Genomic DNA, 18,968 nt, shown 5'->3' with positions numbered 1-18,968 from the left:
AGAAAAAATTTATGACTCAAAATTTTTGAGCATTGAGATCTCGCAAAAAGAAAATAGAATTAGTTTATCTCAAACTCAATACATTGAATCTTCAATGAAAAAATATGGTTTGGAAAAATGTAAGAAAGCTAATACCCCATAACTAAAGATGAAAATAAATGTTTTAATCCTACTGATGATTTAGTAAATCAGACTGATTATCAGGAAATTGATGGTGAACTTTTGTTTTTAACAAATAGAACCTGACCAGCAATTGCTTTTGTAACTAATTATTTATCTTAATTTATTAAACATCCCAAAAAAGGCACTGTGTTTTGGCTAAAAGAGTTTTGAAATATGAATGGTTCAAAAGATAGGGTCATGTTTTATAGTAAAGAATTAGGTTTTTCTTAACTGTAGTGTGGATGCAAGTTTGTGGCAATGCAGAAGGAGGAAAGTTTTTAAGGTTGTGTAATTATGATAGGTAATTCTCTTATAACATAGAAAAGTAGGAAACAAAGATGTGTTCAACTATTAACATGTGAAGCGGAATTATTTGCTGCAGCTGACACAACTCGAGAACTTACTTGGATAAAAACATGTTAAATGAAATGAACTGTAAAAAATTTATTAATGCTTTTGTTACTATATTTTCAGATAGCCAAGCTGCTGTTGGCTGGTTGAATAATTGTAAGTCTTCTAACAAAACTAGGCATGTAAATCTTAAATTTCCTTTTTTTTAAGAAATATGATTGAAGAGAAAAAATTAAAAACTGTTTACTACAATACTGATGATAACAATTCTGATTTTTTAACTAAAGCTGTAACATTTGAAAAGCTAATTTTCTCTCTTAGGAAAAATAAGTTTAATATGAAATTATATGAGAGAATAAATATTTTTATATGTATTGTTAATTGTATCAAAAAGTAAAATCCTTCTTGCTGGGGAAGATTGTAGTCACCCCCAAGGAAAGATTGCTACAAAGTTTTTCTTTTTTACATTTGTATGTATTTGTCTACTTAATGTCAATAAACTTAATTTTTTGTTTGAATCTCAATCCCCACTGACTACATTGAGCCAAACTGAAAAAACCTAACATATTCAAGGTGAGAAAATCAAATATTATAAATTGAGTTTAATACAAAAACAAAGGAAATGACCAGTAAGGTTTACTCTGATGAAGGTAACCAAAACCTGTGAGATGTATCTTATTTTTGACCAATATTGTGTAACAATGTTATTGTGTTCGTTAGTAGTGAAGTTGTTCTAAAAGGAAAAGAATTACATTCCTGTTTTTATCATATGAATTTAGGATTTTACCTAGGTCATACTTTGTGTAATAATCTGAGATTGAGCATTTGGAGAATTAAAAATTCATCAATTTAAAATTGAGGTGTACTTAGCAATAAGGTTACACATCAATATTTTATTTCTATTTATTTGTAAAGAAACCACATTGATGAAATAAACAAACTGTATAAGTTATAAATTGTGGAATTTATAACTCTTGATGTATATCAATAGGCAACTATTAAATCTATTCAACTTGGAAATAACAAAATTTAAAAGCAATGATTTAAATTTAGACAACATGCAACAACATTAATAAAATCAATTCTGTACAAAACGCAACTAGATAAATACTTTACTAGCAGTGTCAAAATGAAAAAGAAATAAATAGTGAAATTATATGCACCACTGCTACAGACAAGCTGAAAAAGTGACAATCATAAAAATTCATATTACTATGCAAAAGTAAAAAGTTAATTGCCATGGCAGGACTAAAAATATATAATTCATATTTATTTATTATATAACAAAGAAGCTCATACTGTATATCATAAAATCATGAAATTAATAGTTTCTAGTCAATTTTCTTCATGGAAAGTGAAACAAAGGTACACAAAATAATGTTACTTTTCGTTGTTTCAAGAATAATAATTCTCGTACATGGCAGTTCTAAGAATTAAACATTGTTATTTCTAAATTTTTAATTTAAGCCTTAACATGCAAACAATTTTTAGATACACAGAGAGGGTTGAGGCAGAATCAAATATTGGTGTGGATATAAATCATAAATTGACAAAATATATTTATGGAATTTTTATGACAAATATAAGTAATTAACATAATCATTAATAACTTAAGTAATTAATGATTAAATATTTAATATTTTCTGAGCTGTCAGTTTTTGGTCTTTTCACAATAATTTAAATATACTCAGGAAACAGAACTATAGTTTTTTTATATTTTTTTTAATCAAAAATGCAAGCTTATTTTTATAGAAAACAAATTATTAACCCTCTGACAAAACTGTACTTAGAAAGTAACATTCACTCTCTTCCTCTCATAAATAAACAAGTTTTCCCATATGATTAGATAGGGAACCTGCATATAAGATATATTAGAGAGAAAAAATATTTTCCATTTTTGATAAACTTATTTATCAAAAATCCTATATGATTAGATAGGTAACTTGTATATAAGATATATTAGAGCGAAAAAACATTTTCCATTTTTGATAAATTGACCAATTTGAGAAAATGTCAGAAAATAAAATGTAAGGTAAAATTAATATTAATGAAAAATTAAATTAAAAAAGTACAAATTTTTAAAGTAAAAAAAAAGTATACATACGATCTATATAATTTTTAATAAAAAAAAAACTAATTTGGATAATGCTGTTATAGAATTATATGTTAATATGCCAATCATTTTAGAAGTTTTGAGACATAGTAAAACATAAAAATTCAAAATAAATATTATTTAATCTTTACTGCTAAATAGTTTCCTGCATTTACAATCACTAAGTGTAGTCATTCATATTTTTTCAAGTATAAAATACTTGAAGATAATATTAAAAATTATTATAAATGTTAGTACTTTTATAGATCTAATGTTAAGGAAGTGAGTTTGGGAAATTATCAGTTCGGACTTCAAAGTGTCTAAATGGAATTTTTATTTTAAAAGCCAGTTTCTGAACTTGCATATAAAGTTCCAAATGAAAAATCATATTTCATGTGGCATGTTTTTATTTGCATATCAGACAGTAATTCTTCAGTAAAAACTAAAGATCAAATAAATAAATTCTATAATACTTTGTAAACACATTAAATACTTCAAAGCTACTAAAAAATTACTTTCATCAAATGGTAAAATCATGATAACTTTCAAAGCATTTGTTTTAAATAAATGCACTGCAAGAATTTTGGCTTTATAATACAAATTCTAAAGAAAATATGTAACATTCTACCAAACATATTATACAAAATTTAATTAATTTCAACAATTTTAAAATTTTCAAAACATGCAACATATAGTCATTTAAGATACAGGAATTTTTTTTTTTTTTTACTAAGTTATTATACAAACTAAACTGAAGTTAAAAGATTAATACTTACTTAAAGATGGCTTACTTTTGCACTGCCATTTTTTCCCTCGATAAATATAAATATTTCAACAATGAAAAAAATAGCTTTAGTTAATAACACTTGTGATTTGCTTAAAGAGTGCATAGTTTTAAATTCTAATTTAGAATGCTACAAAGCAAAAAGAATACTTAAACAATATCTTATTTCTAAACATTTTCAAAAACATATCAAAGAGAACTTTCTGTTTTTAGAAAAAATTCATTTGAGAACTGTTCTCAAATAAAAACTAATGTTAAATATCAATACGCAATGGTGCACTCAGATACTCAAAATTAACCAACTGAACATTCTGATAATGACATCTTTTCACTTGTAGTTTTTCCTTTTAAAAAACCAGTGCTCCAAAGTTTAAATCTATGAGAAAGTTGTGTACTTCTATGCAAACTTGCACAAACATGAAACATTCAGTCAGTTAAGAGTTTGAGATCTCCTTACAACAACACAATACAACAGTTGGATATAATATCCAAGATATTTTTTCCTTGTATTGTTATGATCAAATAAAATGCTTACTAGAAAAAGTTTCAGGTGATCTTGGCCCCACAGTATTTTTAAAAACATAAGCATAGAGATGTACTTTTCTGAATCTATTGGTAAGAGATTTTTAAAATAAAAAATTTGAAAACAAACGTATAATAAAATTCGTTTTTTAAAAAAAATAATGAAATTTTAAATTTTAATAATTTTGAAACTAGTCCTCAAAAAAAATCACAAGATTCCATTCCAATAAACATATTGTTTTTATTTATAAAGTAAAATACAAATTTAAAAAAAATCTTAAAGTGAGTTATATTTTCTTAAAGTGATTTAGTTAGAAATGGTAAGGTTTAAATTATATTGTACTTATTTACCAGCAAGTGCATTATATTTCCTTTTTCTTTCAGTTTTTACTAAACATTTTTCAAGAAATTTTTAGGATGGCTATATCCCGCCTTAATAGAGTCTTTCCAAAGTAACACAATAAAATGCTTTATAATAAATAAAATTCTCATACATATTCGATAACAAAAGAAATATAAAACTTTCAATAGCTACATGCTATTGATCTATTGATTTAGCATGTTTTACATATGGAACAAAGATCTGTACTAGAACATTAAAAATGCTTCAGAGAACTCACACACATAAATGACTCACACATAGAAATGTATAATGGGTATGATAAAGAGGAATCAGAAGATAATAGCTTGCATCAAAAATCAAAGTATTAATGTAATGAAAGAAACGAAATGGCTTAAGTGTACATGAAGCTAGGAAGAAATAGCAATGGAAAGTCTACCTTGTACCAGTTTCCATACAGTGCTCAGTAGAATAAATGAAATCAAGAAATATGCAGGGATGAACTGAAAAATTATGATTGTAGTGTAAAAAAAAAGAAAAGAAAGAAAAACAAGACATTCCTTTGGGTTAACATCATAGTCTTGAAAATATTGAACCTTTGACATCTTCTGTCTTAAACTTAAGACTAATAAATGCTACAATGAGTAGATTAGTATTTTTTTTCTTTATAATTAAACAAACATGAAATGCTAGAAATAATAAGTATGTAATATATTATACTGGAATTTAAAAAATAACACTTACAGTAATATGTGCACAATTTGTTATTGCTTGGTCATGGCAGACCGGTTTATTTTTTCATTGTCACATTGTGATCTTAACTATAAGAAACTTGATTAAAAGGACTGAATTTTGATCTGGTACAGTCACTAAAAAGTAACTATTTATGAGTATTAACTAGTTAAAAATAATTTTAATAGTTGTAAATTTAGAAACTGTATGCACTTCTTGAACTTTTAATTGGTAATGACTTCAGAAACAATAATAAAATCACAAATTGACTGAAAAAATGAATATTTAAATATGTTTGAATAACAGGTCAACCAAAAAAGAAAGATTATTAAAAACAACACAATTATTTTAAAAGACAAAAATGATGCACAAAAATGAACAATAATCATTGTTAAAAAGCTGGAAGCTAAATTATTTGCGTTATTTTATGAAAAAATAGCAATAAGTGCTAGAGAACAAGATGACACTTTATTCTGCAACAGTCCACTCACCAGTGAAGATTAGTTTAAAACTATATTAAATAAAAATAATATGACAAATGGTTATTATACATAAATGATTAATAAATACCAAAGAATACTTATGTATTTTCCCCACAATTTCATTCCTTTTAAGTTAGACAAGTTTTTAACACAAAAATAGTATTTTCAATATGTACACTTAGAAAAGTAGCAAGAGGACAATTTTGTTAGTTCTCCCACTTTTTAATGATTTCCAATATAATCATCAACACCATCACTTTCTGTAACTAAAGCTCGTTCAAGTATTACACGTCCTTCCTTGTAACGCTGATTTTCCTCAGTAGCAAACTCATATATCCAGCCAAGTTTAGCTTCACAGTTTTTACATGACACATCTCGAACCATGTGTCGTCCTGTTAGCATAACTCGATCTTGTACTTCACTAAATGAAGAAAGATAAATGAACAAAAAGTGTACTGAATATAAAAAATAAAATAGGAACTAAAGATAAAAATGCAATGTTCTGAACTTGCTTATTGATAGTAAGTTCTGCAAAAAATACAGTAAAATTATCAGATAACAAGCATGGCATATTATGAGAAGTTCACCATTACGAGTTTCCACATTAACATCAAATTCCTAATAGTAAATGTACAAAAATTTTATGTCTATAACGAGTTAAAATCTACTAGCTTTCAATCACTTTAAGAGAAATAAATTTTCATTCTGATTGACTGAGTGATATGCAAAAATGGTTTAAACAGGAGACATATTTATTTACTTTTAATATCAATACAGAAAAGCAAAAAATAAACATCATTTCCTTCAAATAATTTTAACTCCTTATTTTTATTAAGTAATGTTTGCAGCAACTAAGTAATCTTCCTCCTAACAAAATAGAAGTTCTATTTTTAGAAATCCAGTCATGCACTTCAAAAGAATGTGATTTTTGTTGATGACATCCCCTTATTTTGCTCTTGACAACTATTAACATTCACTGTAACTCTGTTATTGTTATTACTCTGTTCATGGTTCAGAAAGTATTGCACTATTTCTTCTTACATAAACTTGTCATGATTTGGAAACTTGTTCAAATATTTCTGCTTTTCATGAAATCCTTTCGACAAATATACGCAAAAGTAGTCTATTTTAGACATTTTATATTAAAATAGTTGTTCGAAATAAAAGAAAAATATGTCTATTTAATTTTTTAGCATTGTTATTGACATTTTAACATTAAAATACGTTTATTTGCTAATAACTACAAGTCCCCTTAATGACAAGTTTATCTGCTATAATGAATTGCAACTCTAGCATACTTTTACAACATTTACCTATCTTTTACAACAATTATTATTAATTGGATACTTAAGAGGCCTTTATACCGACTGCAATAGCAACAAATCACATGTAGTCGTGACTTAACACACGCACACTTCTTTCTTCCTCCCTCCATTGTAACAACCAGCGATCACCGTCACACTGGTTTCAAGAATTGGATAGGGTTTAATTTTTGTTGCTGTTGAACACTCAGAGAATCAATCCAATTCATTTATATTTCTAATCTCAAAAAGAAAATACCATAAAATCACACATGATTTTAATATTTACATCATTCAGAACATAGTAACTTATTTTTATATAAAATATTTTAATATATTTGAAAGATATTTTTCACATATACATATTTAAAAAAAAATTTTAATACAAAAATTTATCTCAAATGTTTTTATTTATATAAATTTTAGTTGAAATTTTTTTAAATATATATAAGATAATATACATTTTGAAAAGCATTGATTAAAAATTTTCAAAAATATTTGATTTAGAATATTGATGGTATTGAATTAGAAACAATGTTTCTAACTTCATAAATTCCATTTTGTTGGCGAAGCTGAATTTTTCAAAATTTTTAAGTGGAATTGATCTGCTAAGCTCACTTAGGTTTAAACTATTTGTGGGCGTTTTGTTAAATATCAAAAATGCATTGAAGAAACGCCTTTTTTTTAATATTTAATTCTCAAAAAGTATTTCAAATTAATTGCTAAAAACTAGTTGCATACATTTTTTCATCAATGAGTTTATTTTACACATTTTTAATTATTCACGCACACATGAACAGTACATATATTTAAATACATATCTGTTTACTTTTTTTGTTTTGTTCTTCTTTTCAGATGTTCTCAAATGGTAGTAAAATGACTATTGATAGTCAATTGTACAGAGAATTATTTATGAATTTTGCTAGAACATAACCTGACACTCAAATATCAAGCTCTTTAAATTAATTCCTTTTATACAAGTAAAGATAACTTTAAATTGATTTTATTGAACCAAATTTAAGCATTACTCTTGATATCATTAAAAAATAAAAACAAAATTTTCTGCGAAATAAGGAAAAGGTGGCGGCCATGAAACGTTGCTAAAAGATTAGAAAGTACTATTTTTTAATTAATTATTTTTCAATCATACTTTTTCTTGAAGAACAAACAGTAATTTTATAATTACGGCAATACAAAATCGGGTCTATATATTTTCTTTTCATAAGCAACTTGATAAACAGAATTGTTTAAATTTTTAATTGCATTAAATCAAATTGATCTTTAGCTTAAAATATAACACATTTTTAATGCAAAAAAGCTATATTTTTTAGTGTATATTTGTTATTCTATGGAAGTATGCAAAAACCTGTTAATGTTTATCATGATCGGATAAAATTGGGTACATATAAAAATGATGAAAAAAAATGATTTTTTTCCGACTGAAATATTTTTACAGAAATAAATTAATACTATGATTTTATTACACAGAGGAACTTTCAGGAGTTTAAATAATCAAGGAAATTAGGAACATATTTAGAATTTTTCTTCAATAAGTAAACGAACCTGATTCAAGAACAGAAATAAATAAAATTTTCATCATATTTCTCTGTTATGCTATGGGCTTAATATGCCTATCATTGATAGTTGAAGTAAAATAACCAATCTTCCAGGCATTTCTGTTTGGAGTGTTATAGAATATAGCTACCAGTGGTTACGCCAGACTGAATATTTCCTGTCTATATGTGACTGTACCATTCAGCAGGAAAGAGATCTAGCACATTTAAAACAAGATGTAATCCTTTTTCTTTTTTTACAATTTTTGCAAAAGTAAAGCATAAATGAAAAAAAGAAAAGCACCAACACAATCCTGTACTTCTCATAAAGTAGTATCTGATGGTCACATTGTAAAGGGTCACTAAATAATAAAAGGTATCCATTTTAAAATTCAGAGTGAAGTTGTGCAAGTGGCTCCACTCGTAAATTCCTTAGAGTGAAATATTAAACTCAGAAATTCCTATCAACTTGCGAATGTAAGAAAAAAAGTTTTTTTTTTCTTTTTTAATTTCCAATGCCCACATGTTGCCTAACATTTCCTTAATTCAGGCATTCACAGGACAGATTTATTGGCCACTCTTTCAGAAGCTCCTTAAAATGTGGTTCAACGTTGCTCCCATAGTAAGGGCAGATAGTACAGAGAATGAAAGCACATCCATGCCTCGACCGGGATTCGAATCCAGAACCTTTCTGATGCAAGGTCAGTTCCCTGACCCTTACACAGTCCGGTCAGCGTAAGAAAAAAACTATATTGGGGCATTTGTATATAGAAATAAAATCCTCTTTATCACTACTATACAAAATATAATGTTGCAAACTAAATATATTTGTAATATTCAAAATATTGTACACAACAATGTTTTGAAAAAATATTTTTCCTAACAAGACTTTTGATAAAACAGCGTATAATTTAAGTTTTTCATTTCTCCTAACTTTATTTATTTGAGTTATTTAATATTCCATTAATTTATATTTTTAACAAAATAAAAATACATGTAATTATACTGATCAACAAAAAAAATTTATTTTACATAAATTATTGATACAACATTTGTAAAAATGTGGCGCAAAACTTATTTCGGAAATTTATGAGGAAGCGTGTAATGATATCATATAGTAATATAAATATAAAAAATAATAATATAAATACAAAAATATAACAATAAAATTAGCTATGAAACAAAAACTAGATACAGAAGAAAAGCGCGCCTGCTCTTATGATAGCCAGGAAAAAGGTTTGTTGTGACATGTGGTGTGAAGGTACTTGCAACAGACACACTGTAACAAGGAAGTAAAATCGTGTTTCTCTGTTGCATTCGACATGAAGCCACCCTTAGGTTCTTTACAGCCATTTGGCGTATGAGGCATTCAACCTACTTCCCAATGCAACCTGCAATTCGGCTCGGATCTGGTTTCTTCGTCTTTACATTTTTCTCTTTTAAATTCTGCATTTATTTGTCTCTGCCAAGTTATTCTCGGTCTAACCTTTTTTCTCTTACCATCAGGGGCTCAAGAAAGAGAAATGTGCAGTAATTTTTTTCTTGGCATTCTCAATATGTGCTGTCCATTCCCACCTTCTTTTATTTCATCTTATATTATAGTTAGGTTTTTTTTTTAAATATTATTTTGTAACTAAATCTTAACAGGCAAAAAGATTTTGAAAACTTTTCTGAGTTAGTTATTTTAGAAAACCTCAAATTTTTAAATGCCTGACTTTCTAAAACACAATGTTTCAGAGCAATATAATTAAACTTTTGTGACTATTGTTTAATAGATATTTATTTTTTATTTTGTATTGAATGTTCATTGACTTCCAGAAATTGTTTGAAGTTTTTAAAAGATGTTCTTGCATAGATGACTCTGTTTTTAACATCAACCTCTAATCCTCTACTGCTCTCAAGGACAAAACTAAAACAGTTGAATTTTTCTAAATTTTCAATTTCGTCTTCATCAAAGAAATAAAAAAAAATCTTTTATAGCAAACCTTTAAATAAAATTAAAAGTTTCCTAAAGCTTCGCAATATTATGCTTATAGCAACAGCAAAATTCTTTTTGACAGTTTCATATCAGAACAGTTTCTCATATTTCAGAAAAATATAACTCATAATTATGACAAAATCAAAACACTAAAACAGGTCAACATCTTTCCTAAAAATATGGAGGCAAGAATCATCAAACAAGATAAGCATGTTAATGTACAAGGCTAGAAATGGGTTTTACGAACTTTTGGACAAAATTTATTGTGGACCCTTTTCTCAAACCTTAAAAAAAAATTTTTTTTCATATTTTATAACATTCTTTAAGAGCTATTATTTACAACTGCAGTTTTTATAGACACAAAAAAAAAGAATTCTTTTCAATTTTCTTAAAAAACAACAACATTAAAAACACTAAATTTTTCATCAGGATTTTTAGTCCTTAACCCACTGACGGTTCTGCACGTAAAAAGTCGTATTTTGACCAGCAGTCTTTTCTGCATTGCAAAACCCGTTCTTCCATGTTTTTAGATGGGGAAAAAGTGTATAGCACAGTAACACACTCCCAATATTGACCATTTTCTAAACCACCAGTGGGTTAAGAGAATTGTCCAATTCTTCTCTCCTTTAAATAAGACTTTGCTATGTATTACATAAGCAATGAATAAGAATATTTAGAATCCTTTATCACAAATAAATAAATAAAATGCATAATATTATTATAGGATGCAGTTTGAATGCATGGTACTTAAAATAAGAAGGCTATTATAAAGTATGTTAACACACACAGAAATTTCCTATTTTCATAATAATAAATTTGGGTTCATGTTTATTTTAGGACAACTAGTTAGTTAATAATTTTAAAAGATTTAAGAAAAATATTTATAAACAGACACCAAAAAAAAAACAATATATTTGATAATGGATCTTTGGAGATAAAATATAACAAAGAGAATTTAAATTTTGGTCTTATTAGCTCCAACCAACTCTAATGAAATCTGTTAAAATAAGGAAGTGTAAAAAAGGAATCTGACTAAAAAAGAAAATTCCTTTTAACTTCCTAAGTTTATACTATTTCGTGAAATTACATTGTTGCGTAAGATTTCTTAATAAAATTTCTGGCTACAACTAAAGCACTGAACATTATCTATTTATTTTTAAGAATTTCATTAGCTGTTTTCAGCAATGAATAATAAGTTTCTGTTTTTCAAATCTGATAAAATATATTTTATAGATAAAAGTAGGTAAATAATAATTTTTTGCTACTTTTATAATTTTTAAGATTAAAAATATCAATCTTGCTTTAGCTGATGAGAAAATTTACAAATAATTCATAAGTAAAATTAAAGTGAAAAAGTGGCATTATTGTTTAAATCGAGCAGAAAACTACTGATTTAAAGTAACATTTTCTTTAACACATTTTAACATCATTGGATACATTAGTTTTTAAGATTTAGATTTATAAGTTTTTCAATTTTCAACAAGTTAACTGTATAACTGTTATACAATGCTTTAATTTGCAGTTTTTTACTCTTGCTTAAATTAAATATCCATTCTGGGTTCTTAGCTACAAAATAAAACTTATGTTACAACATTTATAAAACAATTAAGCAAACATAATGTAAAAAAAATGAGAAGAAATTGGGTAACTTTTTTCTCCAATAAAATAATCAGTTCCCAACAAAAACGAAGTTAAATAAAAACAAAATAAATTGTTAAAATAACAAAAATTGAACTAGAGACTAATAATAATAGGAATATAAATCATTAAGCTTTTAAGACCACTTTAATGTTGAATATACAATATGAATAATCTTAAGGAATTAAATATGTAATTTAACAGATAAACAGTTCTTTATTCAGCAAAAGGTTTAGATGCTACATTTTTGTAATCAAATTGGTAAATCCATAAGTAGCATATTTACCTATAAGTTAAATTAACAACTTTGTTGAAGAGAAAAGCACGTCCAGTAGCACCAGTAAATCTTGTACTGATCAATTCATTCCTGTTTGTTAATATTGTATCACAGCCAGCACAAGAAAACATTCTGGAGCCACCAATATGTTCCAGAAATATCCGGCCCATTTTAATTCTTAAAAAAAAAATTATATATGAGAACATTACACAAATAGAAATAAAAAATATAAATTAAAAACTTATTGAGATTGCAAGTTGAGCATAACTGTTGCGTTAGTTACTACAAATTATTGGATATTATGCTATTTGAAAGAGACATGCATTTTAGTTAAAATGCTAAAATAATGCGCTGCATATCAACATAGTATGAAAATAATGAAAGTAGGTAAAAAATTGAACAACCTTATAGTTATTTTTTACAAAGCAGATTCAAAATATTAAAGAACAGGAATGCCAGATGAAACAATTTTTGTTTCAGGAGCAAAAATGCTGCGAATCATTTATTAAATTTAGTTCGAATATAAGTCACATTGAGAACATTAGAGGAAAAATGACAAATTCATTCCTAAAGCAACAAAACTGGTTTTAAAATTGAGTAAAATTCACCAGCTGTTGTGTCATAACATTGCTTCAGGACGTAAACAAAAACAATTGTCCAATTAAATGTCCGCATGCTGGAGGTAAACGCGCAAGCGCAGTTTAATTTACTGCTTTCAGATTTCGAGTTGAGTTGATCAAAATAAGACTTTATTTTATTAACGAATCAATTTCAAAAACTCTAACAACTACTTTATTTGCAATCGAAATGGGCTATAGGTGACGCAAGGCAGAATTCTTTAACTATGGCAATAACATGTTCTCACGAATAGCATCTGGATAGTTATAAGAGAAGGAAGTACTTCAGTTTCTCGCTTGATTTTCAAATAAATGAACAACTTTTAAATCAATAAACTTTATGGAACTGAAAACTGCATTAAACATAGTTCTAAAAGAAACCATCGCGGAAATTTTGGAAAATAGTTTAGCCAATGAAATACAAAAAAAATATTATGGAATGGGAAAATATCGTAGCACATCTCTATACAACTGAAAAGAGGAGAAGGAGGGTCAAGATAAGAATCCCAGATGGCATATCCGAGTGTTGCGATTGCGAATTTAATTAGATTATGTTTATAAACATGACATAAAATGGGTGGATCATTCTATCCCTAATGTATACATGTCCATTTTCATTGCTCATCAAAAATGATATGTATGAATTTGGAGATGTGAATGTAAATCTGTTTGGTGAGTGTTTCATGTTAAAATTCATTCCACAAGCTCACAACTATGGTTGGTGTTTTCTACATTAAAGAGAGCTGCCGGCTCTTTACCACCCGTATTTCCGGGTTGCTCTATGCAGAGCGTATTGGGGCCATTCCGCTCCATGTGTTCGCAATAAATAATTTTAAAAAAAGCAGTAAATATTGAATACAGTACATGTAGTTGCATAACAATAAGCATAAGTGATAAAAAGACCGTAAACATATATGTGGTTCGAGAGTTAATAAAAACTTAAAATTAATATTAGCATAAGAATCGTTGTAAAACACTTATTACCTTGACAACAATATACTAACTTAAAAATATAAATCTAAATGATAACTTGCAAAGTAAAGTTTGTCTCGATATTCTAACTATATACTAACCCTAAAATATGCATGGAGCACTACTTGCAACAAGAACAAATATAGTAATAAACAAGTCGAAAAAAGTCACCTCAGGACTGCCAAGAAAGCGAGTTCTTTCTAAACATTGCAACCATGTTTTCTTTTTATAACAATATATATATAAGCAATTAAAGCAAATTTTTACTTGAAAATCATCAGAATTACTTAATATCATTAATATCCTATGAAATGCATCAGATTTGAGATCAGAAATTATATTATTTATATATTTTACTAACAAAATGATCAATTTTTAAATATCGCCTCGCACAATAAGCTGTAGTAAGCAGCTGTAACCTTTCAAACCAGACGCCGTGAAGGTACAGAGCTCGAGATTTGCTTTTGTTTAAATTTTTATTGGAAGCCCCAACCATACAATGAACTAGGAATAGAAAAATGATTTCATTCTGATGACGCATTTCAACACCTAGAGCATTCACACTGAATGCTGTTGCTACACCTCTAATCAACGGGGAGGAAATTTGAAAACCTGATCGGTAAAATATAGCTTCCGCGAAAAACTCACCAATCAAGCTCACTTTTTGTCTTGACGGAGATCTTAGAAGAGGCAATCACATTTCGTGTGAATGCTCCTGAAAACTGGCAATGGATTTTGCTGGACTGAGTCATAAAAGTGTTTCAAACTTTCGAATAGGATGTCTTTAAAGTTGGGATTAAATTAGATTTCTGAATTTGGAAATTTAGATTTCTGAAATTTGACTTATGTATTTATTTTATGACTATATTTCCCAGACATAATTTCCCCCCTCGCAGATATATATTTTTATATAAGAATTCAATTAAATAAATTAATTTCTTACACAACTTATATCGAATTGAAACGGAACACTTTATTGATCCAAATTTGCTTGCATTTTTGGGCACATATCTATAATGTAATTTTCACCTTATTTTTACGAAATTTTATTTTTTCTACTTTGCAATATTTTCAAAATATTTAGTGAAAAAAGTGCTTTGTAGATAAGTTATCTTTATTATTTTTTTTGTAAAATCTTGTCCTTTAAAAAAATGAAAAAGAGGTAAGTTATAAATGAGATTGATAATAAATAATTATAATAAGTATATTGCAAATAATGTGAATAATATTAATAACATGACAATCGTTTTGTGAATTATTATGAAATTACTGATAACTTTATATATTACATATTAAGAAGCATATTATTTCTTTCTTCATTTTTTGTGTTCATCTTTTGAAACTGTGAAAAGTTTCATTTAGATATTCCTAGATAAAAAGATTTTTTTGCTCTTATATCTGTAATACTGAATTATACTCAACAATTTCCTTTGGAAAATAATGCGAGGTATTTTAGGAACAAAATTTCTTAAGATTAACTTTAAAAAAATATATAAATCATTTTTTTAAAAAATTTGCTTAAAATTTAATTAAAAAAATGTTTGAATAAGAAACACGTTTTAGTTATTTCTAAATCTTTTGTGTGACATTTGAACATTTAAAAATAGATATCTATAGTAAAATGAGAAATTAAAAATTGTAGGGGGAAAGGAAAACTTATGCATGTTATTTCTTCCTCTGTTTTGATAATCTTTATTAAATATTAGTAAAGTATTTCTAAATATATTCTGTTATATTCATAGGTTATTATAGGACGAGTCTTCTTTGGCTCCTGTCAAATAATATTTTAGATTATCTTAATGAAAACGATTAATTGTAATTCAAAAAGTCTAAAACAAGAATTTGTGGCACATGAAAAAAAATTCTTAAGAATGATTTTTGCATGACATGCAACATGCATAATGGTAAATAATAAAAAAAATAATCGAAACGTAAATTTGACGTTAAATAGAAAACTTGAGAGCATTTTTAAGTTAAAACGCGTTTAATTAAAGTATTAAAACTATTTAAATTTGTAATATAAAAAAATCACAAATAGCCTTTGTGACTAGACAGACTGTAACAGAATACTTTCTATTTTGTGGTAATAATCATTCTGATCCGTTCTGAACGCACGATGCGAACGCATATGCGTCAGTTTGAGACTCTTACTTAACAAGCAAAGGAAATTGACACCCTTGTGTTTTGAGTTTTGCTCAATGCAAGACAGTCTAAAAAACAAACATTTAATTGCAAAGAATTTATTACTAAAAATAATTTAATAACATGCACCGATTAAAAATACAGAGTTTTCTGAAAATGATATATAAAAATAAAATGTCGAAATGCTGTCGAATCGACAGCAGCGAAAAATCTTACATTTTTCGCTGCTGTATACATTTCTGAATTGTTGAAGAAATATCAAAGATAAAATGAAATAGATATTTTATTTTAGATTCAGAAACAACGCAACCCTATATTTATTGATCAAAATATAAAATTTTATTTTAGCTTCTTCGTAATGTTTTCAAAATATTATGAGGAAAAATGTGCTTCGTTGTTAAACTATCCCTGTTTTTCAGTAAGCATATTTTTTTTAAAAATATGTTTTGAGATTTTTTTCTAAATATTAGCTATATATTTTAAAAGATATTCTATTATATTCATAGGTTAATATTATACTAGCCATTTTTAGCTTCATTCAAACAATATTTCAGGTGATCCTAATAAATGTGATTATTTCGAATTCAAACAAGCTTTTCACAAATTTGTGCGACACGTGAAGAAAAGAAACTCTTTCGAATTACTAATGCATAATTTGTTTACATTCACAAAGGTAAATCGGACGTGAAAAAAAAATACTCCTGTTAGAAATAAAAAAAACAAACAGTTAAGAGTATTTTATAATTGAAAATTTGTTTGATTAAAAGTATAAAAAATATTTGTATTGTTTTAAGTCCCTATCACGAATTAACGGTACATAAAAATTAAAAAAAAATCTTGAATTACTCTCAAAGTAGACCGACAGCAACGTGTCTGCGTTACTTAAAAAAAATTTTTTTTGGGGTAAAAAATCCTTGTTTACAAAAGATGCAATCACGATTTGAGCGCATATGCGTGAGTCAAAACTCTTACTTAAGACTTATAATAAGCAAAGTGTGACCCTTGTCTTCTGAGTTGGGTTTAATATAAGAGTTTGATAAAAAAAAAATTTAAAGGCGGATATTTTATCACATCCAATTCAGTAACACACAATGATTGAAAACATAATATTCCGAAAAAAAGAGATAATTATTAAATTAAAAATTATATCAATGTGCATAAATGTACAGTTAAAAAAAATTGCAATTTGTGACTTGTAATATAAAAATTAAAAATGAACAAAAAAAAGAAAGAAAAAGAAAGGAAGAAGAATGATGTATCTTTCTTTTTTGGAATACTCTTTTTAAACATTTCTTTTTTCTCTTTTTTTATTTTGTTTACAATGTATAATTTTGCAATTGCGAAAAAAATGAAAATTCACAACGATCATGGAAGAGAAAAATGGAAAATGCATTTTTTTAGGGCAGAAGATCTGAATCATTGTATTTTTCTTCCTGGGGATGAAAATGAACAAGTTTTTAACAAAATACTACAATGTAAATTAATTTAAAAAAAAAGTTTTTTTCATGCATTGTACACTTGAATTAGGCAAGATGAAGTATCTGTATAAAGGCAGCAAAACATTTAATATCTTGTGATATCTATTTCATTTAATTTTTGATGTTTTTTTCTTTCGTTTTGCCGTGATCATATTAAATTTATTTGCTGTTGTAAATGAATCTTAATTTGCTGATGGCTAGCTAAAAAAAGGAAATAATTATAAAATAAAGTAATCATAAAATAAAATAATAATAATAACAAAAGGTTAAAAATAAAGCATAAATTTTTAAAATTTTCTTTTTGAAAATTATATTTCGAATGCAGTAAAATACGTTTAACTTATCCATACAGAAATTTAATCATAAGATAATTAAACTTTTTAATTAAACACTTATCATTAAATGCTTTACAGCTTTCAGGAACAGCAATTCGTTACAACTTTATCATTTACTATTATTTATAGTGATTTAATTTCATTCTACTTTTGCACTTTATGATTATTGAGGAAATTCGCAACTTAATACCATTAAAATATTTTAGTTTTTAAGTTAGAATAAATATCAAAATTATGTGGATTAAATAAGTTTTAATATAAGAGTAGAAGGAATGAAATAAACTTTAAAAAAAAGATACTTGATAATTTACATACTAGCTTTCAGGCAAAAACTTGTTAATGTACATACTCTGAAGAAAAAAAAAAGATTCAGAGACAGTTTTATCATTATCTTAAAAAAAAATAAATAAATAAATAAAATTACGTTTTCAATTTTTCTTTTCTATGATTGACAACAGGTTTGAGTGTATGTGGCGGGGTAAAAATTTTTGTCTTCGCTTTCACTGGGACATCCTGATAAGCTTTCTTTTATCATACTAAATATGGAAGAAAAATCAAATTATGTAAGAAAAAGAAAACTTGCTAGAAATGTTGTTATAGCTTAATTATAAAACCTTTTTCTTAATATTTGTTTTTATCTATGGACGATAAATAAAATAAGATGAATATAAAAATTAAGAATATAAAAATTAAAATTTTAGTGAAACTTCAAAACTTATTCCCAAGTTTCACTTGTAAGAATGTTTTATTGAAAACTGATTAATATAGCTTTAATGGATAGCTTTTTCTGACCTAGTTATTCAGAAAAATACATTGGTGAATTCAAAATATTTAGGAGAAATTCAATTCCATATCCTTCATTATTCTCTGGCTTATGTTTTCAAACAATTATAAGAAAAAAGTATTAGTTATTAAAAGAGCATAAAATGAAATAAAAAGTGATTGTAATGAAAAATATACTGTGACCCCTTATGAAAAAATCGAGGTATAAATGAGGTATAAACGAGGTATATTTTAAAGGTATAAAAGAGGTTGTTGTTTAAATACGTCGTAAAGGTTGAAAAGGGTGCAAATGAATACCTCAAAATCAACCTCAAATATACCTTAAATATACCTCCAGAGGTATATATGTTTCAGCCTGAAGTATATTTTTTTACACTTGTGGAAGTATTTATTCAACAACCTAAGGTGTGTCATTTTACACTTCAGGTT

The 18,968-nt window shown here is 26.6% G+C and overlaps 1 protein-coding gene across 2 annotated transcripts; it reads right to left on the bottom strand.

The window, feature by feature from the left end:
- Window positions 1-1,400: 1,400 nt before the first annotated feature.
- Window positions 1,401-12,924, bottom strand: LOC107450337 (protein yippee-like 5). Of its 2 annotated transcripts, none has more exons than XM_043040671.2 (3): window positions 12,617-12,924; window positions 12,222-12,389; window positions 1,401-5,886 (listed from the first exon to the last, which is right to left on the bottom strand). In XM_043040671.2, exons 2-3 carry the CDS (start codon window positions 12,380-12,382, stop codon window positions 5,688-5,690), a joined length of 360 nt encoding a protein of 119 aa, XP_042896605.1. In that variant the 5' UTR covers window positions 12,383-12,389; window positions 12,617-12,924; the 3' UTR covers window positions 1,401-5,687. The 2 variants fall into 2 exon arrangements, with proteins under 2 accessions (XP_042896605.1, XP_071044034.1); XM_071187933.1 differs by having other exon boundaries at window positions 12,821-12,920.
- Between the last annotated feature and the right edge of the window lie 6,044 nt (window positions 12,925-18,968).

This window comes from Parasteatoda tepidariorum, chromosome X1 (assembly GCF_043381705.1).
Source record: "Parasteatoda tepidariorum isolate YZ-2023 chromosome X1, CAS_Ptep_4.0, whole genome shotgun sequence".
Lineage (NCBI taxonomy): Eukaryota > Metazoa > Arthropoda > Arachnida > Araneae > Theridiidae > Parasteatoda > Parasteatoda tepidariorum.
The sequence above is the reverse complement of the archived record's forward strand: the minus strand, read 5'-3'. Positions and strand labels throughout refer to the sequence as shown.